Below are 27,997 nucleotides of genomic sequence, written 5' to 3'. Positions count from 1 at the left end.
TAAAAATCTTGTGGAATGCCTTCCCAGAAAAGTGGAGGCTCTTATAGCCGTAAAAGGAGACCCAGTACCATATTAACGACTATGGTTTTGGAATGGGATGTCCAACAATCTCATATAGGTATGATGGTCAGGTGTCCACTTCCTTTTGGCCATACCAGGGGGAATTTCTTAAGACTGGCATTTCATACATCAGTCTTAGGGCGGATTTACACGAACGTGTAATACGTCCGTGCCACCCGTGTGTTTTTCACGCGTGTGGCACGGACCTATGCAAGTCTAAGGGGCAGTGCAGACTGTCCGTGATTTTTGCGCAGCGTGAGTCTGCTGCGTAAAACGCACGACATGTCCTATATTTCGGTGTTTTTCGTGCATCACGCACCCATTGAAGTCAACGGGTGCGTGAAAATCACGCGCGCCACACGGAAGCACTTCCATGGGACGCGCGTTATTCGCGCAACAGCAGTAAAAGAATGAATGCAAACAGAAAAGCACCACGTGCTTTTCTGTTTACAAACATCCAAACGGAGTTTCATAATGATGGCGGCTGCGCGAAAAGCACGCAGCCGCGCATCCATATGAACATGACACACGGAGCTGTTAAGTGCCTTTTGCGCACGCAAAACGCAGCGTTTTTTGCGTGCGCAAAACGCACACGCTCGTGTAAATCTGCCCTTAATCTGAAACATGCTGGAGTGAGATGCACTTGATTATATATAAATAGGCTCTTCTCCGGCTGTCCTTGGGCCAGAAAGTCAAATCTATGCTTTTGGTGTAAATTATAGTTAATTCGTTGTGCCATGGGTTGCCCCCTCCTGCGAAGTGTAACCCACTTTATTAAATGAGGCACCATAGAAATCAAATAGCAACATTTTTGCACCAAAAGCAAGTTTTTGCACAAATTATGACATTTCTATGCCAGAAAACTGGAGTTTTTAGTAAGTTCCCCCCCACAGTGTATATACTTCTTGACATGGCCATATTTTTTTGTCCTTGTTATATATTTCTTGATAAAAATTGGAGTGGCCCACATCAGAGGAAAGGGGGAAAACCTTTCATTACAAGCCAGGCAAATGTGAAATAGCCATTACATGTGACAGTAAATTATGTTTGTGGCCAGAGGATTGTTGATATGAGGGGCTAGGAACATATGCAGGCAGATATTCACATAGAAGTATATCACGCTTAATGCCAAAAGTGGTCAGGTATTTATAGGTGGGGCGAAAGTGATTGCAATATGATATATAAAGGCTCATATACAAAACAACTTACATTCGAGGAACTGCACAATTACATCAGAAATTATAGCACATAAATCCTGCACCAGATTTAATAACACCTTTTTCTATCAATTACTATCACCCCACCCCATTATACTAGTTAAGTGCTGCAAAAATGTTGTATATGTACAACAGGTGGGTCATACATACAGGCCCTCAAAGTGACAAATACTCAATAAGTGACTGCACTGTCACAAAAACTAGTGTTGAACAAGTAACTTTATTACTATAGGACCCCTTAGTATCTGTTCAAGTAAAAACATATGACACACAGTAATAGAGTCCTTTCTAATTATAGTGAAGCTTTTTTTAAGATAGTGAAAAAATTTACTTCTAGAGGGGCGGTGCTCAAAAAGAGAGCCAATATGCATAGATAATAAGGTTAGTCTTTTGTAGAGGTTTCACTAAACTTCTCTGTCTCATTCTTAATGAAGAACTATAGACATGCTGGTCTATACTAACAGGAGACTGACCTTTTAGATAATGTTGGCGACGGAATACATATATAATAAACACAAACTATTACCACACTGAGGGATCTGGTTACAGCTGCACATATAAGTCTATGGAGAGGGAAGGGGGAGTAGGGAGCAGAGTAAGGGTATGTTCACACGCAGTGTGTTCAGGCGTATTTCAGGGCGTTTACGCCTACAAACATCTTCCCATTGAAATCAATGGGAAAAACAGCATTTAGTTCATACGGGGTGTCTTTTTACTCCTCGGTTTCAAAAAACGGAGCGTAAAAAGACGCTCCGTAAAGAGCAGTAGCATGTCACTTCTTGGGGCGTTTTTTGGAGCTGATTTTCCATTGAACACTATGAAAAACGCCTAAAAAAAAGCCTCAAAAGAAGCTCCAAATTTCATTTTCCGCTTCAAAAACACCTGAAAATCAGAGGCTGTTTTCTCTGTATTTTCAGACATTTTTTGTGAAGCGTGTGAACATACCCTTAGAGAGACGCAGAGAGACCCAGCTTCCTAGTAGGTGTTACATCTCACCCCAGTGCTGGATTCACAGTTACACTGCCATTACTTCCGTATAATGTCCTCCATGCTGCTGCTGCTACTGCAGCTTCTACATATGTGACAGATAGGCTGGGTTCACACGACCTATTTTCAGGCTTAAACGAGGCGTATTATGCCTGAAAATAGGGCTACAATACGTCGGCAAACATCTGCCCATTCATTTGAATGGGTTTGCCGACGTACTGTGAAGACAACCTGTCATTTACGCGTCGTCGTTTGACAGCTGTCAAACGACGACGCGTAAAAATACAGCCTCGTCAAAAGAAGTGCAGGACACTTCTTTCAGACGTAATTTGAGCCGTTCTTCATTGAACTCAATGAAGCACAGCTCAAAATTTACGGCTGTCAGAGAAGCCTCGCAAAATGCGAGGAGGAGCATTTACTTCTGAAACGAGGCAGCTGTTTTCTCCTGAAAACAGTCTGTCTTTTCAGACATAAAAGCCTGCTACCGTGTGCACATACCCATAGAGATAGGAGAGCAGGATTCTCCTCCTCTGAGTGCAGTGTATTAGAGACATGATAGCAGTTAGGCTCTGCCCACTAGCTCAGAGAGAACTAAGAATTAGAGATAGAGCCTGGTGAGGGGAAAAACGGCTAAGGCTGGGTTCACACAACCTATTTTCAGACGTAAACGAGGCGTTTTATGCCTCGTTTTACGTCTGAAAATGGGGCTACAATACGTCGGCAAACATCTGCCCATTCATTTGAATGGGTTTGCCAACGTATTGTGCAGACGACCTGTAATTTACGAGTCGTCGTTTGACAGCTGTCAAACGACGACGCGTAAATTGACTGCCTCGGCAAAGAAGTGCAGGACACTTCTTTGCTACGTAATTTGAGCCGTTCTTCATTGAAGTCAATGAAGAGCAGCTCAAGATTTACGAGCGTCACAGACGCCTCGCATAATGCGAGGAGGAGCCTTTACGTCTGAAACGACGCAGCTGTTTTCTCCTGAAAACAGTCTGTCTTTTCAGACGTAAAAGCAAGCTAGCGTGTGCACATACCCTAAATAATGCCACATACAAGTCATGTAATAGCCAGAAATAGAGTTATTCCTCATGTACACACTCATGATAACTTATTCTGAAAAGTCACCTGAAAGTTAGGTACGCTTTAATAAATCCCTTCTCTCTCTTGGTCACACGTATCTGCTGATTTTTCACAAGTGGCATCAATGAGATTCCAAGTAGTGATGTATTAAAGGGGTTTTCCAGCCATTAAAAATTGATGGCCTATCGTCAGGATAGGCCATCAATAGATGATGGGTCGGGGTCCGACTCTCAGGACCCTGCCGATCAGCTGTTTTGAAGGCGGTGGAGTGCTCCTTCCCCCTTCATGTCTTCTTGCTCACTGTGAATCTTCGACATGCATTTAGCGGCGATTCACAGGTATTGCAGCCTTTTCTCCCATTGAAGTGAATAAGAGAAAAGGATTCAATACGACGTACATAAGCATATAGGTATATACAGTAGGTAATACAGTAGGTAATACACATATCAAACACAAAAGCTTCAATTGATATTTAGGCTTATAACATCTATAACTGTGGATCAAAACCTCTATGTAATAATCTATATGCCGATTTAAATTCAGACCTCTAAAGGCCACTCCTGCACTTCAAAAGAACAAATAATTATAAAGGTAAATTCATATACAGTCTCAGTGATGCCCATTCTAAATATAAAGATATACTTTAAATTGGGGCTAACGTGCCTTTAAGATTATTTCATTACTTTCCAATTTGTCTCTAACTATGTCATAAATCCAATAAACTATGCGCTATGTATTATGTTTAGGGTGTCACTGTTACTATCAAAATATTGCTAATCGAAACCCCATTCGTTAAAATTACTCCTGTGCCAGAAGAATTGTGTGCGATCAGGTTTCATAGTGCGGAAAATAGAAATCAATGGGGATGCAAAACCCGCAACAGAAAGCCAAGTGTTGCGACTTTTGCGGCGTAATCGCAGCGATTAAGTGCCGTGAAAATCGCAACTCCGGGGAAAAAAAATAAAAATCATACTTACCGAGAACGCTCTCCTTTTCCTGCAGTCCGGCCTCCTGGGATGGCGTTTCAGCCCATGTGACCGTTGCAGCCAATCATAGGCTGCAGCTTTACATGGCCTGCAATGTCATCGTTGGGGGCCGGACTAGGCAGAGACGACGAAGGGGGTAAGTATGAGCGCTTTTTACCGCAGCAGAAATTCAGTTAAAAAAATAAAACTACCTGTGGGCCCCCGGCCTCAGATCTTGCTGTGGCTGCATTTTTTTAAGAAGCTGTAGTAGGAGCTCTATAGTCTTGGAGGAAAAAGCAAGTTGTATTAAAAAATGCACGGCTCTATGCTCAGTGTGTAAATCCGGTGTTTAAATTCTGTAAGGAAATTCAATATCGTCAGTATCCTCCACTCTACATTGGTAGAGAACATATTGTGTATATGAGTTAAATTATTAAAACATTATTTAAATCTAAAAAACATCCAATTAAAAAACAAACAATAAACATACAAAATATAGCATCAGCGGTTTTAAAAAAAACAGTTGACGGAAATTGTCCAAGGGTTAATATGACCAATGTGCACAGAGTGTGAGCTATAAATAGCTGAAGTGATTGTCATGGAGACCAGTTTCACCCCACCTAGTGGTCCGGAGGGGTTATTAAGGAGACACACTACCAGCCCCTGGTATATTGACACTTGCAAAATAGTGATAATTGGTATGGATTTACACTACCTGTGTTATGCATGATAGGTAATGAGACTGCATATATCTATATATTTCTTTTATATCACTGTTATACAATAGTAACATTACTGAACGCTATGATCTAGGCAGCATCAAACCACTTAAAGGGGGTCAACTTGTGAAGACAAACCCTTTACATATGTCAAATTAGGGAATATGGGTGTCAGAGAGGGGTCCCCTGCTAGCAACCCCCTCTAAGAGCTGCTCACAAAGAGCCTCCCACATTGTGGCCTACCCAGCCCATCCATGCATTACATAGTCGCCCATTTATTTGTTGGCTACAGCTACCGCTAGCGATGACGGACCTGTGGCGATCAGCTGATTGTCAAATCAATTTAGGCCCCTTTAAATATGGCTAAGAAAGAAAACGTAAATTATAGTAATTATACAGTTCATCAAAAATATGATTGTGATTAATATTTTAATTAAATGTTTAGATAAATAATATGAAATGATTTATATATGTAGTAAGTTATTACAGCAGAGATTGTCATTGATTCAGTCCGCTATAGTTAAAATTAAATTATGCAAACCACATTCATACAGCCATTCTTGTATGACATCTACTGGACTGAAATGGAATTGCGGTCCCACACAAAGTTCATGTAATATAGCAGAAAATTGTGAAGGCTAATTTATCAAGGTGATGCAGGTGATAAAGCCGCCTCCGGTTTACAGTTATCAAACAGCAGCATCGTTTTTAGACACTTTGGATTTTATCTTTTAAATAAAAATTACAACATTAAATATACTTATATGTCAGTGATAAAAGGAGATGACTAAAAATGAAATGAGGCATTACATGGCATGATGGCACCCATTTAAATCAATTTGCCATCTACGTGATCCTCAGACAAGCCTTGTCCTCCAGAGCCAATCCTTGAGGAGAAACCGCATCTGCCCATTCATTTGATTTAAAGATTTTATATATATATATACATACATACATACATACCACAAAAATGTCACACAGTAAACAAAAATGTAATCCCCAAGTGATGTCATTCTGTATAAATATAATAAGGCTCAGTTCACATAGGGTGGATACGCTGCGTAAAAGAACGCAGCGTATCCGCCCCGTGCGCCGCAGGGAATTCCGGGTGAAAAAACGCTCCAAACTGTGGTGCAGTTTTTCACCTAGAATGTCTGCAGCGGTAAACTGCAGCACTTAGCCGGCCTGCTAGGAGGTTGGCCTCCTGGGATGACGTTTCATGCCTGTGATTGGCTGCAGCAGTGGTCACATGGGATGACGCGTCATTCCAGGAGGCCGGCACACGGACGTCATCCAGCCTGGTCTCTTGAGATGACGTTTCATCCCATGTGACCTCCACTACAGCCTGTGATTGGCTGCAGTGGTCACATGGGATGAAACGTCATCCCAGGAGGCCGGCCTGGATGAAGAAACACAGACTCTTGGGTAGGTATAAGATTTTTTTTTTTTTTTTAAGTATAAGATTAGTTTTTTTTCTGAATTGCGTTTTTTTGTGGCGGAATCGATGCGAACGCGCCACAAAAAAAAACCACAACAACTGCTATTTGTTGTGGGTTTTACAAAGATAAGAAAAACGATATTTATACATAACCAAACTCAACATTATATAAGAACTCCGCAAAAAAGTTTTTAACACCTTAACGACTGGGTCTGAAAAGACCGTTAAAGGGGTTGTGCCATAAAACACATGTATCCCCTATAGGGGATACACGTGTGATCGCTGGGGGTCCGACCGCTGTGACCTCCAGCAATAAGGAGAACGGGGGACCGAAAGTCACAAAACCCAGAAGTCCAAGCTTCCAATGTAGATTGGCTGCAGCGGTAACAGGGGATTGAACGTCATCCCAGGAGCCCAGCCTGGACGAAGAAGCACAGAATTCTAAGTATAAGATTTTTTTTTTCTGAGTTGCGTTTTTTTGTGGCAGAAAGACAGCTTTTCCAGGGCAAAAAAAATCTCCTACTTGTTGCGGGTTTTACACCCCCGCATTGAATTCAATGGGGGAAAACTGCAAAGCAAAAGCAACGATTCCGCAATTACAATCGACATGCCGCAGATTAAAGAAACGCACCGTAGGTCAATTTCTGATCAACATTTATGCAGCGTGTGGATGAGATTTGTTCAAATCGCATCCACTTTGCTGCTACTGTATTATGCTGCGGATTTTCCATAACTAAATCTGCAGTATTTACGCTACATGTGAACTAAATGGTCCATTGACCACCAGGTGTACCACTGACCAGCAAACGCAGATTGTGCTATTGACCGCTATGAAATGGATCAGATTACGATTAGCTCCGTGTTCCTGAACCTGTGACTTGAAAGTCCCATGTGGTTGTTCTCAGCCCCCCACCCACCAGCTGTTGCCAACTATAGACAGACAATATTGTGCTCCAATGACCTGGGATGCCACACAATCACAAAAACATGGCATCAATCAATGTCCAACCCGTAAGTATTGCAGATGAAACCAGGCTATGAACCATATCGCTGTCACTTGGCTCCTGGGTTAGGGTCGTATAATAGGTAGGGCCCTTGTCACTACAGTTAGCACTTTCAAGACTGCACCAGCAAAAAACCCAACTACCCAACGCTGACTCAAGGTTTGGCAAAAATTTGTTGGGGGTTCCCTAACCAGTAGGATTGTGTAACATGTACTGTACGCTGGACATAAACATTTCATAATTGTCAGAAAATCCAATGTCAACAGAATCTGACGACAATGTGATGTGTATAAGGACAGATCCACTGTTTCCAGTGTTGAAAATAAGGGATGACATGTTGGATCTTAACAAGCTTGATCCTTTGTGTAACCAGGAGATCAGCGCTGGCAGTAAACATACATGTTTAACTACTAGATTACTTTCCTAGTAATGAGTGCATGCATCAAAGATCTGTAGGTCTTAGTAAAACATGCATAATACCTCTTTTATATTGTTGGAGATGCCCTTTTACTGCCATGTCTTGCTGCTAGGAAGTCTGGAAAGGGCTGGAGGGAACGGAGTGGTGGAGGCTCCTGGGCAATGCTCCTTTTGCCCTTCCTATAATCCAGCCCTGTCACCATCACATACACTAAAGGTTTCTATTTGGCCCTTTAATTCATTATTCTTATGCCCGGTGGAAAACATAATCATTTTTACATTTATTTGCCTTTAGAATAACTTTTATGTCTGAATGTACCTCCTGGTCTAAACTAGATTAGGGGCTTCTGCTGTAACCGTTTATATAAAAATACCGTTTTTATACAGCTACTTATGGCTAAAAAGTTGTAATCTACCTATTTTGACAAAGCACAGAAGGTCCGAATACCATCTGGTTTTAATATTGCAATGTGTCATGTATTTGTATACACACATATATATTTATACACACACATGCACATTATGTTCTCAATAAGGCCTCATGTTCACAGCCAATTACGGGCACGGCCAATGGACAGCCATCCGCGTTTTCAGTGCGTGCTCCCATATAAAGTATTGGAGCACGGTCCGTAAAAAGCGAAACATAGGACATGTCCTATCTTTTGCGGAGGCTTTCTGCAGCCCGGACACCTTCCTGCAAACATACGGGAAGGTGTCCGTGGTCAATAGAAATTAATGGATCGGTAATTACGGACTAAATCGACGGTCGTGTGAACGGGGCCTAAAATAAAAGATTACATTTATCAAAATTCTGGGATTCATATTCTCATTTGCATTCTAGAAGAATTAATTGAACAAAATCACAGAATGGCATAAACTTTTATAGAGTTGCAAACAATGTATACCTATAAGATGTTATAGCGTCACCTAGTGTTCGCCACAATACGAGATGTTCTGACATTTTTATATTGCTAGTACCCTTTCTCTAAATGCAGCTGTCAGTGGTTTGTGACTTTGGGCCGAAGCAGTCTCCAGGGCAAAGCCAGACAGAAATAGCAAAGCTTTGTAAAGGCTTTATGCAGCCAAGCAGGAGCCTCATTGGCCTAGGCGGGCTTCCAGCTCCTTACTGAATGCCAAGAAACATGGCTGAAGCTTCATACCAGCAATATTGCACTACAAGATGATGTGTGTGGATATAGACATTATTCTGAGCCGCTGTTAGCTCGGAGGAGAGCGTTCTTCAGGTCTGCACACAGAATGTGCTTGGCTGTAATAGGGCTTTTGGAAGAATACCAAATTCCCAAATCCAACACTGGTAATGTTCTATAATTAGGGCTCTCTGGGTATGGCAGCACCTGTCATGGCCACACTGTTGTCAAGACTTCAGAAGTCTCTTCACCGAGGAATCTGATTGGGTAATAAAAAAAAACCTGGACTAGAAGCGCAACAGGAGCCAGGATTTAGGACAGCAGGGTTGAAGAGGCTTTACATCTACTTCTAAGAAGAAAAAGGTAATTCTATTTTGTACAATAAATCCTCGAGAACTGAAAAATAGAATTCAGGAACAGTGACACTAAATATACCCTACTCTTCATAACCAAGAAGAGAACTTTAACCCCTTAATGACGCAGCCAGGTTGGGCCTTAAAGGGGTATTCCCATTTTGATCAATATACCTATAGGCTGGATTCACACAAGGTCATTACGTCCGTAATTGACGGACGTATTTCGGCCGCAAGTCCCGAACCGAACACAGTGCAGGGAGCCGGGCTCCTAGCATCATAGTTATATACGACGCTAGGAGTCCCTGCCTCGCTGCCGGACAACTGTCCCGTACTGAAAACATGATTACAGTACGGGACAGTTGTCCCGCAGCAAGGCAGGGACTCCTAGCGTCGTACATAACTATGATGCTAGGAGCCCGGCTCCCTGCAATGTGTACGGTGCGGGACTTGCGGCCGAAATACGTCCGTCAATTACGGACGTAATGACCTCGTGTGAATTTAGCCATAAAGTTTAACAACTTAAAATTAGGCAGTTTTGTAAATACCTTCGTTTTTTTTAAATGCTATACTTTGCGAGATATCCTGGCTCCATCTCACTGACAGCCCCTCTTTGTTTATTGCCCGTCGCTTAGGGATCTGGCCACCACTGATTTCTATTAGCGGTGGCCGCACTTGTGCCATGATTTCCTTTCCTTTGGAAATTACGGCCGTATCATGGTGAACGCTCCTGACCGTGCATGCGCCTTAACTTCCGGCCCGGCCACCTCTCAGCTATACAGAGATTAGCAGTCGGCTCCAGGGCATGTACACTAAAACTAAGCTGGGGACAAATAAAGATTGCTGGGGAGACGTGGGGAATCTTCTCAACCACGCTTATCTTGCCTGGTTGAGACGATCGTCCTGCCACCTTTACTCCTGATGCTGCTGGGACTACAGTAGCTCGCAGCATCGGGCACGTGCACTAAGAAAGCAGAGTGGCTTCATTGACATCAAACATCTCACGTTCACATTCAGAAAATATAACAAGCATTAGCTGCGTTGGAAGGCTTATAACAAAGGTACTTAGAAAATGAATTTTAAAAAAAGTATTTACATCATGAAACTAATAATTTGCAGTATGTTTAATATTTATGAAAACAAATAAGCCTTCACTTGGGAATAACCCTTTAAGGCTCGGTCCCATTTTTTTAATTCTGACATGTCACTTTATGTGAGAATAACTTTACAATAGTTACCTATCCAAGTGATTCAGAGATAATTTTTTTTTGTGACACATTGTACTTTATGTTGGTGGTAAAATTTGGACGTTACGCTATGCAGTTATTAAAAAAATGCGAAGTGTTGAAAATTTAGCGATTTTCAACGTTTCAATTATTCTGCTTGTAAGACAGATAGTCATATCATCCCAGATAGTTAGTATTTTACATATGTCTATACTATGTTGGCATCATTTTTTTAACATCCTTTGATTTTTGTAGGATGTTAGAAACCTTATAAGTTTGCTAATTTTCAAACAAAAATTAAAAATTTGTTTTTTAGGTACCAATTCAGTTCTGAAGTGATTATGAGGGACTTATATAATAGAAAACCCCCATAAATGACCCCATTTTAGAAACAGCACCCCTTAAAGTATTCAAAATGGCATGTACGAACTTTGTTACTGAATAAAAATAGATTTTAATGGAAAATTTTCCAATAAAATTAAGTTTTTTTTTTAGTTTCCCAGTTTAATGGTACAATAAATAGTGCCATGAAAAATTACAACTTGTCCCGCAAAAAAACAAGCCCTCAAACGGCTTTAATAGAAAAAAAAAAAAAAAAGTTATGGCTTTTGGAAGGTTGTGCTGGGGGGAAAAACAAAACTGAAAATCCCAAAAATGGCTGTGGCAGGAAGGAGTTAATGTATAAAGGAGAAAATATATATATTCTATTACATTTATCAGCTTGCTCCTGCAATCACCAGCCTGAAGAGGGCGCTGAAGCCCTAAATCACGAAGATGGAAGTCACAGAACATGCTGCTAGACTATACCAAAAACCATTCCTAGGGTAGAATTGTAGAACTGAGGTATACACAACTACTAATATTACATAGGGTAGAACCTCAAAATACAGATGAGGACAGATATATAATATGTGGATTTATGCAGATGTTGGTATGCCCTTGCTGTTGATGGTACAGTCCAATGACTTCTATTGTTTAGGTTTTGCCACTGTAAGGACAGGAGCAGGGCGTCCCGCTGAAAGTACATTATACAAACACATCTCTGCTGCACATACTTCTTCTATACGTTGTATACACACAGAAATCTGCTGCATGTACGGCGTACACTAATGCTGCAAACATAGTTCTAAAGTCTATGTCCTTCCCGCCATAAAACTAAAGATCATGAAATGTAACCTGCACCAACACCACTTCACGACCCCAGACTCCTCCCATGCCTGTGACTGATCACATGGTCATGACGTCATCTAAGGTCCTGTGACCAGCTCTGGCATCTACAAAGAGAGCAGTGTTTCTGCTGAGTGACGAGTAAGTGGAGTAGAAATCTCTTTTAATTGTACACGTAATGCAGCTACAGCTATATGTGGGGATGGTACAGTCCATATAGTACAGCGTTAGCTGGTTTTCTTCTTGGTGGTAATGGTACGGTCCAGTGACGTGTAATGTTTTGGTTCTGTCAGTGACAGGAAGAGAGCAGAGTGTGCGCCTCCATTTCTCCCCTCGTACATGAATGCGGTCACCGGCTGCTTTCTTCTCACTATTGTAAACGGTGGGTATGCAGGCGCTGGATACTTGTCACGTGACGGGGATGGATCAGACCTGTCCACTGTCTGTCTATAGACCCGAGGAATGTTACGTGTGTAACTAATCTGAATATCAATACTGTGGTCAATTCTGGCTGTGATTAATTGTATTGTGTGGAGGTCTCCCGCACGTTTGCTATGGCAGTGCCTAGGGCATAAAGTGAGGGGTATGGTAGATCGTATAGATGAAGTTTCAGGGTAGAGAGAATTTTGATGACAACACTGCTGCAAAATCAAACCAAAAAAGAAAAAAAAATTCGGTGAAGATTTATTTATTTATTTTTAGCTATTCTTCAGACACCGTCAACCTCTACCCACAAGTTATGGAGACTCTTAGTATTCGTGTGTGCTCTGTCTGTGGCACTTATTACCTGTCTTCAATGTAGTGTTATGCGCTGATTGAGCATCTAGCGGCTTTACTACGCCTACTGATGCTTGCCAACCTAGGAGGATGGGCTGTTCAGCGGAAATGGAACGTGAAGAGGGTGGAGTGTTCCGCGGGATCGGTTGGTCGATCACTGATCACACGTGATCAGCTCAGTGCTGGGAGATAAAGTGACGTGAGCAGTAGATTGTTGGCCACTTTCAGGAGACGTGTAAATGCACAGGAACAAGGAGGAGGTACGGGTTGATAGGGCTTTCCCTGGCATTACTATTAATAGGCACCCTGGCACTGTTTATGGGGATGTTGTGGCTATTGTTATAGGTGTGTGGCCAGTATTTTGAGAGTTAGGGTTATGCGCAAACATCTAAAGTCTTCCGAACAGCAATTCACAGGTAGACTGCAGGAGCGACCTATTAGTAGACACCCACCAATGGCTGACGTATATAAGGATAGGGGGAAAATGGATGAAAAGCCGCTGTCCCTCTTGTAGTAAATAGGTAGGTCCACAATTTCATAAAGGTTACGTTGGCTCAGCTCACATTCCTGAAAGTCGCAGTGCTCTATTGGAGAAGTCATGTAATACCCTGGTACGTCCTGTCACAAAGATCGGGTGAATGCCACCATTCACCGTTTACAGGTGGTTGGACTTGTCTCGATGTCTTATAGTCCGATACTAACTCATTAATATGGGAGGTTTGCAGAACATATCTGAGCTTTCAAAGAATTAGCCCGTGTAGGGGATTATCAAAGATTTGATGTTAACCCGTTCCCATACCATGCTGTAATAGTAGGTACCTCCCGCACCATGCCTTACTATAACTCTGCAATGTTCTAGTAAGGCATGGTGCGGGAGGTACCTACTATTACAGCATGGTGGGCAAAGGAGAGGTGCCCGCACCATCAGCAGCGGTTATCCGCTGTAACACAAGAGCCAGGATCGGAGATAACTGTTGTGGTCAGATAGCGACCCCAGCACCTAAGTGCTTTTACAGATGGAGGGGGCGTCCATTTGTGCCCCCCATGATTGAAGGGGGCTAATGGGTTGCTGACCAAGGCCCCCAGGTCTGCCATGTATGTGAGCCTTTTAGGCCTTGGCTGACAGGTATAAAACATTGCAGTACTGAAGTAATACCAGATATTATATCTGGAAAAAAAAATCAAAGGTTTGCAAGTTCACTAAAGTGTATGGAAAAAATATATATAAAATACAAATTAAGAAAAAAAAAGAACAACAATCAAGAAGCTCTATGTACACCGGTTGAAAACTTCAACACTTGCGCTGTAAAGAACAAGCCCTCATACTGCTTTGTCAACAGGAAAATTATTAAAGATATGACCCTCGGGATGCGGTGATGGGAAAAAAAATATGAAATTACAGGAAGAAGAAGCGATAACGTTAGCGTTCCGAAAAAAAATAATAAGCCTTTTTATTGTCCAGTGCAACATTTCAGCTCCAAGTGAGCTTGAGAAAGGCTCGCTTAGACCTGAAACGATGCTGGTGTCTGTACGATGGGACACTAAATGGCTTTATTTGGAATTCTGACGTCATCGCTTCTTCCTGTGAATCCTTGAGCTGGCCTATAAGGACGGTCTCTTTCATTCTTTCATCCCCCATTGAAAGTGACGGTGGCGCTGTTCCCATCCCTATTTCTACAACGAAAATATAAAGACAATAGCTGCGTCCTCAAGGCCCAAAATAGGCCGCGTCCTTAGGGGGTTAATGTGTACTAAAATCTTTTGCTTTGTTTATTTACAGGAAGAAGTGGAAACGTGGGCTACGTTAAGTTACAATGAATTGTCGTTCAGAGGTGTTGGAAGTCTCTGTAGAGAGCCGTCAGGTGGAGGAAGCCATGCTGGCCGTCCTGCATACTATACTGCTACACAGGAGCACGGGCAAGTTCCACTACAAGAAGGAAGGGACGTATTCCATTGGCACCGTAGGAACGCAAGACGTTGACTGTGACTTCATAGAATTTACATACGTCAGGGTTTCTTCAGAAGAACTGGACAGAGCCCTGCGCAAAGCAGTTAATGAGTTCAAGGTGAGACCTCCAGCCCGAAATACTTTCTCTGCTGGACATGGTGTATTGTGTAAAACGGTCATTTGACTAGATAATACTGAGTCTATAGGTGCAGGTCAGTTACAACTTGTAAATACATAACTGGATATTTTAGGTCAATGGTACTATGCTAGCCATGGGGGGGACGATTATTACCTCATGTGTGCCCTCGCCATGCCCATAGTCTGCTCAAAATGCTTTCTGCTCAATTACCTACTCCTTAAAGGAAAGAACAAAGAGGATTAGGAGTGCTGATAAATAAATAAATATACATACATACATACATACATACATACATACATACATACATACATACATATATATATATATATATAAAATATTTTATATATAAACTTGTAAGCATATTCCCATTTTTCATGAGGTATAAGCTATAATTATATATTATTCTTTCTGTTTGTGTAGCAAAGTTATCTATGTTACATCTATGGAGGTGAGTGATTGATGTCATCTTAACCCGTTAGTGACGGCCCCATGGTGTTTTCTTACAGCGGCCCCTAACGGGCTTTATTCTGATGGCCTTTTTACGGCGCTGCATCGGAATAAATAAACAGAACCAGCGAGCTGTCAAATCTCTCAGCTGCCAGAGGTAGTTAAGGTCCTATTTTTGGCCGTTTTAACGGCCTAACGGCCCCCATAGAAGTCAATGGATCAGTTTTTAACGGATATCAATACATGTAACAACCGTTAAAAACGGATCTGTTACATGGGGATTGGCAAGGGAACTACTAGTTACCTTGCTGGCTATCGTTGGCATACTCACTGTTGCAGCGCTGTCCTCTTCAGGTGTGGTCACTCGTCTTCACGGGTTTGAAGGCGCCTCGATCCCGTGCAGACGAGTGACCACACCTGAAGAAGACTAGAGACGGCTCTGCATCCGTGAGTATTTATGGCATTGTTGTGTTGAGTATGTAGGCAATCATATACAGGGAGGTGTGTGGCATCAACTACAGGGGGTCTGTGTCGCATATACAGGGGGTCTGTGTGGCATGATCTAAGAGAGGCTGTGTGGCATCAACTACAGGGGGTCTGTGTGGCATGATCTAAGGGAAGCTGTGTGGCATCATATACAGTGAGGAAATGCCCAGTCTACAGGTACTGAGGACATATTGCAAACCACAAATAGCTATAAATACTCCAGAAAACAATGTAGAAAAACTAGGGAATCAACAAAGATCTTTATTCAGTAGAAGCCAGAGAAAATAGTGTCTAGGTGAACATGTGACCTTCCTTTGGGTGTTTTCAGGGGGTGTGAATAAAGGCTAAGGGGTTTAACCCGTTAGTGACCGCCAATACGCCTTTTAACGGCGGCCACTAACGGGCTTTATTCTGATGCATACGCCTTTTCACGGCGCTGCATCAGGATGAGTAAACAAAGCAGGGAGCCGTCAGATCTCCCTGCTCTCAGCTGCTAGAGGCAGCTGAGGGCTGGGAGCGTCCCTGCTCTGCCGGGTGAGATCGATATTAGTATCGATCTCACATGTTTAACCCCTCAGATGCGGTGCGCAATAGCGAGCACCACATCTGAGTGGTTTTGGAGAGAAGGAGGGAGCTCCCTCTCTCTCCCACCGACACCCGGCGATACGATCGCCGAGTGTCTGTGTCTCTAATGGCAGCCGGGGGCCTAATAAAGGCCCCCAGGTCTGCCTGGAGCGAATGCCTGCTAGATCATGCCGGAGGCATGACCTAGCAGATGCCTGGCCGTTTTAAACGGACAGGCAGTAATACACTGCAATACAAAAGTATTGCAGTGTATTACAATAGCGATCGGAGAATCGCATATTAAAGTCCCCTAGTGGGACTAGTAAAAAAGTGAAAAAAAAGTTAAATAAAGTTTAATTTAAAAAAAAAATGTGAAAAAAAAATGAAAATCCCAGCTTTTCCCCTTACACAATGCTTTACTATTAAAAAAACAAAATAAAGTAAAAAAGTTACACATATTTGGTATCGCCGCGTCCGTAACGACCCCGACTATAAATGTATTACATTATTTAACCCGCACGGTGAATGCCGTAAAAAATTTAATTAAAAACGATGGAAAAATTGCTGTTTTCTGTGAATCCTGACTTTAAAAAAATGTGATAAAAAGAGATCAAAAAGTCGCATCTACTCAAAAATGGTACCAATAAAAACTACAAGTCTTCCCGCAAAAAAAAGCCCTCATACAACTGCATCGGCGAAAAAATAAAAACGTTACGGCTCTTCAAATATGGAGACACAAAAACAAATAATTTTGAAAAAAGTGTTTTTACTGTGTAAAAGTAGTAAAACATACAAAAACTATACAAATTTGGTATCGTTGCAATTGTAACAACCCGCTGAATAAAGTTATTGTGTTATTTATATCACACGGTAAACGCCATTGATTTAAGACGCGAAAAAGAGTGGCGAAATTTCAGCTTTTTTTCTATTCCCCCCCAAAAAAAAGTTAATAAAAGTTAATCAATAAATAATATGTCCCCCAAAATGGTGCTATTAAAAAATACAACTTGTCCCGCAAAAAACAAGACCTTATACAGCTATGTCGACGCAAAAATAAAAAGGTTATAGCTCTTGGAATGTGACGATGGAAAAACGTAAAAAATGGCTTGGTCATTAAAGAGGCTCTGTCACCAGATTTTGCAACCCCTATCTCCTATTGCAGCAGATCGGCGCTGCAATGTAAATTACAGTAACGTTTTTATTTTTAAAAAACGAGCATTTTTGGCCAAGTTATGACCATTTTTATATTTATGCAAATGAGGCTTTCTAAAGTACAACTGGGCGTGTATTATGTGCGTACATCGGGGCGTTTTTACTTCTTTTACTAGCTGGGCGTTGTGAATAGAAGTGTATGATGCTGACGAATCAGCATCATCCACTTCTCTTCGTTAACACCCAGCTTCTGGCAGTGCAGACACACAGCGTGTTCTCGAGAGATCACGCTGTGACGTCACTTCCTGCCCCAGGTCCTGCATCGTGTCGGACGAGCGAGGACACATCGGCACCTGAGGCTACAGTTGATTCTGCAGCAGCATCAGCGTTTGTAGGTAAGTAGCTACATCGACTTACCTGCAAACGCCGATACTGCTGCAGAATCATCTGTAGCCTCTGGTGCCGATATGTCCTCGCTCGTCCGACACGATGCAGGACCTGTGAGTGACGACACAGCGTGATCTCTCGAGAACACGCTGTGTCTGCACTGCCAGAAGCTGGGCGTTCTGAAGAGAAGTGGATGATACTTCTCGTCAGAACGCCCAGCTAGTAAAAGAAGTAAAAACGCCCCGATGTACACACATAATACACGCCCAGTTGTACTTTTACTTTAAACACGCCCAGTTGTACTTTAGAAAGCCTCATTTACATAAATATAAAAATGGTCATAACTTGGCCAAAAATGCTCATTTTAAAAAAAACAAAAAAAAACGTTACTCTTATCTACATTGCAGCGCCGATCTGCTGCAATAGGAGATAGGGGTTGCAAAATCTGGTGACAGAGCCTCTTTAAGGTCTAAAATAGGCTGGTCGTTAAGGGGTTAAGGCTATATTCACACGACCAACTGTCAGTTTTTCATGGCCATTTTGCATCAATGTGTGTCCTAAATTTTCATCCATTTCCAGTCCGTCTGTCCGTTTTGCATCAGTTTTTCATGGCCGTTAAAAAAAACTACTGAATTTCATTGGTCAGGCATTTTTTGTCCCAGCCCCCTGAAAACACCCAAAGGAAGGTCACATGTTCACTTAGACACTATTTACAGCCTCCCTGTATATGATGCCACACACCTCCCTGCATATGATGCCACACACCTCCCTGCATATGATGCCACACACCTCCCTGCATATGATGCCACACACCTCCCTGCATATGATGCCACACACCTCCCTGCATATGATGCCACACACCTCCTGTATATGATGCCACACACCTCCTGTATATGATGCCACACACCTCCTGTATATGATGCCACACACACCTCCTATATATGATGTGCCACACACACCTCCTGTATATGATGTGCCACACACACCTCCTGTATATGATGTGCCACACACACCTCCTGTATATGATGTGCCACACACACCTCCCTGTATATGATGTGCCACACACACCTCCCTGTATATGATGTGCCACACACACCTCCTGTATATGATGTGCCACACACACACCTCCCTGTATATGATGTGCCACACACACCTCCTGTATATGATGTGCCACACACACCTCCTGTATATGATGTGCCACACACACCTCCTGTATATGATGTGCCACACACACCTCCTGTATATGATGTGCCACACACACCTCCTGTATATGATGTGCCACACACACCTCCCTGTATATGATGTGCCACACACACCTCCCTGTATATGATGTGCCACACACACCTCCCTGTATATGATGTGCCACACACACCTCCCTGTATATGATGTGCCACACACACACCTCCCTGTATATGATGTGCCACACACACACCTCCCTGTATATGATGTGCCACACACACACCTCCCTGTATATGATGTGCCACACACACACCTCCCTGTATATGATGTGCCACACACACACACCTCCCTGTATATGATGTGCCACACACACACCTCCCTGTATATGATGTGCCACACACACACCTCCCTGTATATGATGTGCCACACACACACCTCCCTGTATATGATGTGCCACACACACACCTCCCTGTATATGATGTGCCACACACACACCTCCCTGTATATGATGTGCCACACACACACCTCCCTGTATATGATGTGCCACACACACACCTCCCTGTATATGATGTGCCACACACACACCTCCCTGTATATGATGTGCCACACACACACCTCCCTGTATATGATGTGCCACACACACACCTCCCTGTATATGATGTGCCACACACACACCTCCCTGTATATGATGTGCCACACACACACCTCCCTGTATATGATGTGCCACACACACACCTCCCTGTATATGATGTGCCACACACACACCTCCCTGTATATGATGTGCCACACACACACCTCCCTGTATATGATGTGCCACACACACACCTCCCTGTATATGATGTGCCACACACACACCTCCCTGTATATGATGTCACACACACACACACACACACACACACCTCCCTGTATATGATGTGACACACACACACACACACCTCCCTGTATATGATGTGACACACACACACACACCTCCCTGTATATGATGTGACACACACACACACACCTCCCTGTATATGATGTGACACACACACACACACACCTCCCTGTATATGATGTGACACACACACACACACCTCCCTGTATATGATGTGACACACACACACCTCCCTGTATATGATGTCACACACACACACACACACACACACACACACACACACACACCTCCCTGTATATGATGTGACACACACACACACACACCTCCCTGTATATGATGTGACACACTCCTCGTTGTATATGATGCCACGCAGCCCGACATGAATGCCTACATACTCAGCGACGCAGCGCGGTTTTCTTCGGGTAAGGTCTCTCATCTTCACGGGATCTACAGCAACGCGATGACACTCACTGATGCAGCTCGTCTTCACGTGTGGTCTTGCAACTTCACGGGATCTGTGAAGCCGGCGCGATGATGTCATTGCGTCACCTTCGCAGAACCCGTGAAGACGAGACCACACCTGAAGATGTCGGCGCTGCATCGGTGAGTGTCATCGAGCCAATGATGGCCAGCAAGGGAACTATTTGTTCCCTTGCCAATCCCCATGTCACATATCCGTTAACGGTTGTTACATGTATTGACAGCCGTTAAAAACTGATCCATTGACTTCTATGGGGGCAGTGAAAAGGGCCAAAAATAGTACATGTCCTATTTTTGACGGCCATTATTCACGGGCTATTAAAATAACGGCCGTGTGAATACACCCATAGAACATCATTGTTCTGAAAACGGCCGTTAAAAGAACGGCTGTTTTTCGCTGTCATGTGAATAAGGCCTAACACCTAAAAATGTTACTTACACAGAGGTAAAACGATGTTTTCTTCTTTACCTTTTTTTTAGGCATTGTATAACCGCATTAGCCTCATCAGTATAGCAATCTCATCACATTGTAAGGGTAGTAAATTATAGAAGTGGGAAATTAGTTATTATTTTAAAGGAGTATTCCAGCCTGTAACATTTTTCACCAATCACCAGAACGGGGGCTAGGAGGAGTGTGAATGGAGCGGAGGCCGCGCGTGCCGCTCCATTCAAAGTCTATGAGGCTGACGGAAACAGCCGAGCGCTGCTTCTGCTGCATTCAAACTCCTAGCGGCGATTGGTGAGGGGTCCCAGCAGTTGTGCCCCCACTGATCTTGGATTTTCTTACATATTCAGTGGATAGGTGAAAAATGTTAAAGGCTGGCATACCTCTTTACGTTGCTGGACTTCTACATTCTTCAGCCTTAAAAACCAGATATTATATAATCATCTACTTCAATCTAGTAGCATTATTACATCCACTAGCCATAGACAGAAACATTTTCCACTGATCTGTGTGGTACTATATTTTTTATTATCAGATCTTTGCTCATAAATCTCTTCTCACAAAAGGGTTTATGTACATATTAGTGGAAGGGGAGAAGCATGGATCAGGAGCTGAGCCCATTCACACACAGCAGGTGTCAGCTGTTTGTTACAGCTAACCCCTCTTCGGTTAGTCACAGAACCTTTCTCAAACTAGAAAGGGACAAAGCTTGAGAAAGGTTCTGTGACGAACCGAAACGTTGCTCACTTGAGGTGAATAAATCCACCCTGTTTCATCTACTCTGAAGTCCTGGTGCCGTTATTCTGTTCTATGGTCGTTCTATATATCTCTATGTTTAACCCCTTAAAGATGCGGTTCATTTTGGCCTTCAGGACGCGTTGTTAGTCTTTTGATCGTCGCATTCAAAGAGCCATTGGCTTTTTGACAGGTCTTGTTTTTTATGGGACAAGTATTCTTTTTTTAATGTCACCGTTTTGGGGTATGTATAATGGATTGTATAACTTTTTTTTTTTTTTGAGGGGGGGGTAGAGGAAAGTAAAACCTATAATGCGCCATAGATTTTTGGGTTTTATTTTTCTGGCGTTCACCATTCTGCTGGTCACTATGGTTACAGCGATGCCAAATTTATAATTTTTATTTTATTTTTATGTTTTACACAATAAAAAAATAAAAAATTTATTTTTGTGTCACCACACTCTGAGAGGCATCATTTTTTGATTTCTCTGTCAGGGCTTGTTTTTGCAGAGTGAGTTGATTTTTTTTTGGTTAGCACCATTTTGGGGTACATCTGACGTTTTGACCGCTTTTTATTCACTTTTGAGTTGGGATAAACGTAAAAATATGAAAAACAATTACAGAATCGTTTTTTTGGGTGTTTTATTTACGTACACCGTTCTGGTATTGGTATAGTTTGGTTTGTGGTATTGGTATAGTTTGGTTTGTGGTATTGGTATAGTTTGGTTTGTGGTATTGGTATAGTTTGGTCCGTTACGGACGGGGCGATACATATTTATTTAAAAATAACTAAAAAATTATACAGTACATAATAAGGCACTTTTAAAGGGGAATTTTTTTTAGTTTTTAAACCTGTTTATTTAACATTCTTACATTTATTTTCTATGGTTCACTAGGGGACTAGATTAACCCCTTAATGACCAGCCTATTTTAAACCTTAATGACCAAGGTATTTTTTACGTTTTTCCATCGTTGCATTCCAAGAGCTATAACTTTTTTTTTGTGTCGACATAGCTGTATAAGGTCTTGTTTTTTGCGGGACGAGTATTTTTTAATAGCACCATTTTGGGGTACATATTATTTATTGATTTTTATTAACTTTTTTGGGGGGAATAGAAAAAAAACGTAAATTTCGGCACTCTTTTTTTTGTGTCCTAAATTTACACCGTTTACCATGTGGTATGAATCAAATAACTTTATTCAGTGGGTTGTTACGATTGCAACGATACCAAATTTGTATAGATTTTGTATATTTTACTACTTTTACTCAGTAAAAACCCTTTTTTTAAAAAAAAATATTTGCTTTCGTGTCTCCATATTTGAAGAGCCATAACTTTTTTTTTATTTTTTCGTCGATGCAATTGTAGGAGGGCTTTTTTTTGCGGGACGACTTGTAGTTTTTATCGGTACCATTCTGGAGTAAATTCGACTTTTTGATCACTTTTTATCACATTTTATTTAAGGCTGGAGTCAAAGAAAACAGCAATTTTTCCATTGTTTTTTTATTTTATTTTTTACGGCGTTCACAAGTTGTATTTTTTAATAGCACCATTTTGGGGACATATTATTTATTGATTAACTTTTATTAACTTTTTTTTGGGGGGGAATAGAAAAAAACCTGAAATTTCGCCACTCTTTTTCGCGTCTTAAATCAACGGCGTTTACCGTGTGATATAAATAACACAATCACTTTATTCAGCGGGTTGTTACGATTGCAACGATACCAAATTTGTATCGTTTTTGTATGTTTTACTACTTTTACACAGTAAAAACGCTTTTTTTTTCAAAATTATTTGTTTTTGTGTCTCCATATTTGAAGAGCCGTAACGTTTTTATTTTTTCGCCGATGCAGTTGTATGAGGGCTTTTTTTTGCGGGACGACTTGTAGTTTTTATTGGTACCATTTTTGAGTAGATGCGACTTTTTGATCTCTTTTTATCACATTTTTTTAAAGTCAGGATTCACAGAAAACAGCAATTTTTCCATAGTTTTTATTACATTTTTTACGGCGTTCACCGTGCGGGTTAAATAATGTAATAGATTTATAGTCGGGGTCGTTACGGACGCGGCGATACCAAATATGTGTAACTTTTTTACTTTTATTTTGGTTTTTTTAATAGTAAAGCAGTTTGTAAGGGGAAAAGCTGGGTTTTTATTTATTTTTTTAATTTATTTTTTCATATTTTTAAACTTTGTTAAACTTTTTTTTTACTAGTCCCACTAGGGGACTTTAATACTTTTGTATTGCAGTGTATTATTGCCTGTCCGTTTTTAAACGGCATGATCTAGCAGGCATTCACTACAGGCAGACCTGGGGGCCTTTATTAGGCCCCCGGCTACCATCGGAGACACAGAAAATCGGCGATCTTATCGCCAGGTGTCAGTGGGATGAGAGGGAGCTCCCTCCCTCTCCAAAATCACTCAGATGCGGCGCTCGCTATTGAGCACCGCATCTGAAGGGTTAAACGCTTGAGATCGATATTTATATCGATCTCACACGTTCGAGCAGGGACGCCCCCAGCCCTCAGCTACATCTGGCAGCTGAGAGCAGGGAGATTTAACGGCTCCCTGCTCTGTTTATTCCGATGCAGCGCTGTAAAAAGGCTATTGCATCGGACTAAAGCCCATTAGTGGCCGCCGTGAAAAGGCGTATTGGCGGTCACTAACGGGTTAAGTGTTTGTTTGCTGACATAATACAGCGTGCGTTGACACTTTTTGCTAAATCGCGACACGTTGCTGCAGCATGTGAACCCAGCCTTATGCCCTGCCACGTTTGCTCTTTTGTCAACTGATCGCTCCCCTGTTTACATGGCTCATTTGCCCACTCGGTGGCCTGTGTAAAAGGACCTTTAGTTTGGTTGCACTTTTCTGATCTTTTCACTGTCATTGCAGCCAAAACAAATGTGCCCTACAGAGGACGCTATTGATACATGGCCCCGCGTCTGGTATAATCTTGCACTATATGCATATTCAGTTTTATGTGAACTTTCTCTAGCATTGAACCTAGAAAAAATATGTGCACAGGAGCATTCACGTGGGAATAAAGGATTTGCAGATCGTCTAACCTGCTTTATATTGAAATCTATGGCAAGTAACGTGTTGTGAAAGAGATTCTCCACTTGCTTTTGATTAAAATCTTGGAAAGCAATTATCCTGTATATTCTTCACCTTCTTGTAAAGCGTTCTATAAGGATTTCATGCATCTGCCATTATTTCAGTTTAATAAGGTTATTAAAGGGGTTGTTGAGGCATGGGACCGTTTTTCATACTGATGACATCCACACCCGGACCCTGCACCGATCAGCAGCTCCTGCTGCCTCCAGGCACTGGATGTCTGTGCCGGAAGCACATTGCTCCAGGCACAGTATAGTGGCCAACCTGCAGTACTGCAGCTCTGCTCTTATTCAAGTGAATCGGAGCAAAGTTGCAGTTCTGCAGCACGGCCACTATGCAGTGTATAAAGCCATCTGCTTCCAGCATCGAACACCGCATAACAGCCGGAGCAGCTGATTGGTGCGGGGTCTGGGTGTCGGACCCCCACCGATCATATACTGATGGCCTATCTTGTGGAAAATGGTCCCGTGTCCAGACAAGCCCTTTAATGGTGGAACGTGGTGCAAATATCTGCATCCCGAAAAGCAGATAATTCAAGAGATGAGCCTGCTAGCCCTGATTTTAAAAATGGAAAGCTGAAGATTCTGTATGAAATCTGGAGAATTGCAATTCAGGTCAGCGTATGTGGCCACAGGCAGTCCTAAGATTGCTGCCAATGTTAACGCTGTGTCTGGCTGGAGCTACGCTCGTCTGATTTAGTCACAAGGTTGTGCGCAGTTAATGACACTAGACATTTCACGTGATACACTGCCAGGAGTGCCCACGTGCAGGCAAAGGACAATGTAGTAGATACGACAGAGGTTTGAACATTACAGGTCATGCAGTTTCTGTCACAGAGAGGACTTTATTAACAATTTTTGGTTATGTAATTTTTAGGGTTCTTATACAATAGTTTCCTCATTGAAGTGAAAAACAAAGAAAAATGGATCAAATTCAACACATTTAATGCAGTGTGTGAATGGAGGTTCATAAATTCCTCCTTACTAGTGCTGCACATCTGGCGGTTGTGGCAATGTATTGCAGTGAATATTCGGACACATTATTACCTTGTATGAACGCAGGCCTTTCAGGACAATGAACGTGATATGTTCAGGCATGAGAAACCAGTATTTTAAATAATAAGACTAAGGCTGTGTTCACATCGTGGACTGTGCAATTGATTCTGTCAAGAACAACGGAACCCTGTCACAACGGTGACCGACGGAAACCATTAGCTAGGTTTCCGTCACCATTGATCTCATTGGTGAGGGAAACGGAAGCTTAGGTTTCCGTTTGCCTTTCCGTTGAGGGGTTAACCCGATGGAAACCTCTGATGGAACCCCTCAACGGAAGGGCAAGGTTGATGTGAACAGGCCCTAAAGCTGGCCGTACATGAGGAGTGGACATCTGGCAGCCATTAAACAGCCGTTTCCGCTCTTGCAGCAATGCAAGACATTTTTATTTAGGGGTATTCTCTCCCTATGCACGATCAAGGCCAGGATCACACACTTTTGATTCAGTTTTTGACTCCGTTTTTTTAGACAAAGCCAGAAGTGGATCCTAAAGAAGGAAAGGTATAAAGAAAAGACTGACGCATCTCCTTTCTTTTGTGTCCACTCCTGACCATGGCTCAAAAAAGTGAGTCAAAAACTGCATCACAACTGTGTATGATCCTGGCTTTCAAGGGGTTTTTCAAGTACCCTATTATGGAAATCAGAGTCAACTGAGGGGAAATCCTCTGCTCAGGGCTATCGTCTAATATATAGACCGTAGATTTTAATGGGAAGTGTGTAATGCTAATATTCCCTTTAGTGGCACTGCAGGAGAATTGAACACATGCTGGTGGGTTCCGTTACAGATTACAGCTGACTGATGCCAAAATCAGGCATTTTGATAAATGTACATATTTATTGATAATAAAAAATATATATTTGGAATTAACTTTTATTAGAATGTTGTTTACTTTTCGAAATGCAGCTTCTGTGCATTCATTATACATAGAAGCTGCATCCCAGCACTTTCAGCTGCATCCGTCAGTGAACTGCACTGACGGCTCGGCTGTCAGCGCTTACGGTGTCCCTCTGATGCTTACGATAACCCTATTATTAGATATGATCAGTAATTGGGTTATAGAAGGCATCCGAGGGATACCGTAAGCGCTGAGCCGTCAGTGCAGTTTACTGACGCATGCGGCTCAAAGCGCTCAGATGCAGCTTCTATGTATAGTGAATGCATAGAAGCTGCATCTTGAAAAGTAAACCACAGTTTTAATAAAAGTTAATTCCAAATATGTTTTTTCTAAATCTCAATAAATGTGTACATTTATTTAATGTAATAAAATGCACCCCAAAGGTTTACGTTCAGACAGCCATAATATGGTGTTTCGCAGGAGCCATGCCTAGAAATGGATCAGATGCGGTCAGGACAAACCTTTTGTTAAAGTTTTTCCTCCTAAGATACAATCCCATTAGCTCCTGTTCAGATTCATATTCTAGTTTCGTGATTGCTGCCTAATGTTTTTTGACAAGATGTACATAAAACCTTTACAATCTTGACCTAGATTCATTTATTTTTCCAGGATGCACTGCGGAATTCTGGAAGTGATGGTATCGGTCAAGTGTCTTTGGAATTCTATCAGAAAAAAAAGTCCCGCTGGCCGTTCTCCGATGAATGCATCCCATGGGAGGTTTGGACCATCAAAGTAAATATTGTGTCACTAGCTTCTGAGCAGGAACGGCAAATCTGCAGGGAGAAAGTAGGAGAGAAACTTGGGGAGAAGATTATTAACATTGTGGAGGTGATGAACAGACATGAATATCTGCCAAAAATGCCAACGCAATCCGAGGTGGACAATGTATTTGATACGAGTCTGAAGGACGTGCAGCCGTATCTGTACAAAATCTCTTATCAGATCACTGACTCTCTGGGAACATCCGTCACCACTACAATGCGGAGACTTATCAAAGACACTTTGGCTCTGTAGCCGCACAAGCACCTGCTGCTATATTTATAGAATGGACTCGATTCATTATTCATCAATTGCAAAATGTCATGAAAATTGTTATAAAGCAGTGTCCTGTGTAAATAGCCATTTCACTGTAAAATTCTGTAATTCTTAAAATAATAAACACAATCCTGTACAGAATATTGTCCTTCATTGGGGATTAGACACTTGAAAGATATTGCCTTACATAATGGATTTTGTCAGAGAGAAGCAAATGTTGTACGTTTCTCCTAAGGTATCCGCTTCTGCTTTTGTCTAGAAGAATATCGAAGGACCTTTGACTTCCTCTGGAGATAAAAAGGATTTGTAAAATGTATTGCCGTGTGTTCTGCCGTTTTGAAATGCATTTGTGAAGGAAGCAAGATATTTTTTAATATTTTTTTTATATGGTTCTTTAGGTTAGTGCGAAGATGGCTCCACAGACTCTTCCTGTCTAATCACGTGGGATCATTTGTTAAAAACACCCCAAAAACATACTGTAGATATGGGGAGATTTATTA

At 42.0% G+C, this 27,997-nt stretch overlaps 1 protein-coding gene across 2 annotated transcripts; it reads left to right on the top strand.

Moving 5' to 3' along the window:
* Positions 1-11,673: 11,673 nt before the first annotated feature.
* ATG101 (autophagy related 101) lies at positions 11,674-27,638 on the top strand. Of its 2 annotated transcripts, none has more exons than XM_075850216.1 (3): positions 11,674-11,928; positions 14,345-14,630; positions 27,072-27,638. In XM_075850216.1, the coding sequence occupies exons 2-3, from the start codon at positions 14,379-14,381 to the stop codon at positions 27,474-27,476; spliced, it is 657 nt and encodes a 218-aa protein (XP_075706331.1). In that variant the 5' UTR covers positions 11,674-11,928; positions 14,345-14,378; the 3' UTR covers positions 27,477-27,638. The 2 variants fall into 2 exon arrangements, with proteins under 2 accessions (XP_075706331.1, XP_075706330.1); XM_075850215.1 differs by lacking the exon at positions 11,674-11,928 and adding an exon at positions 12,063-12,169.
* Positions 27,639-27,997: the final 359 nt, after the last annotated feature.

This window comes from Rhinoderma darwinii, chromosome 2 (assembly GCF_050947455.1).
Source record: "Rhinoderma darwinii isolate aRhiDar2 chromosome 2, aRhiDar2.hap1, whole genome shotgun sequence".
NCBI classification, from domain to species: domain Eukaryota; kingdom Metazoa; phylum Chordata; class Amphibia; order Anura; family Rhinodermatidae; genus Rhinoderma; species Rhinoderma darwinii.
The sequence above is the reverse complement of the archived record's forward strand: the minus strand, read 5'-3'. Positions and strand labels throughout refer to the sequence as shown.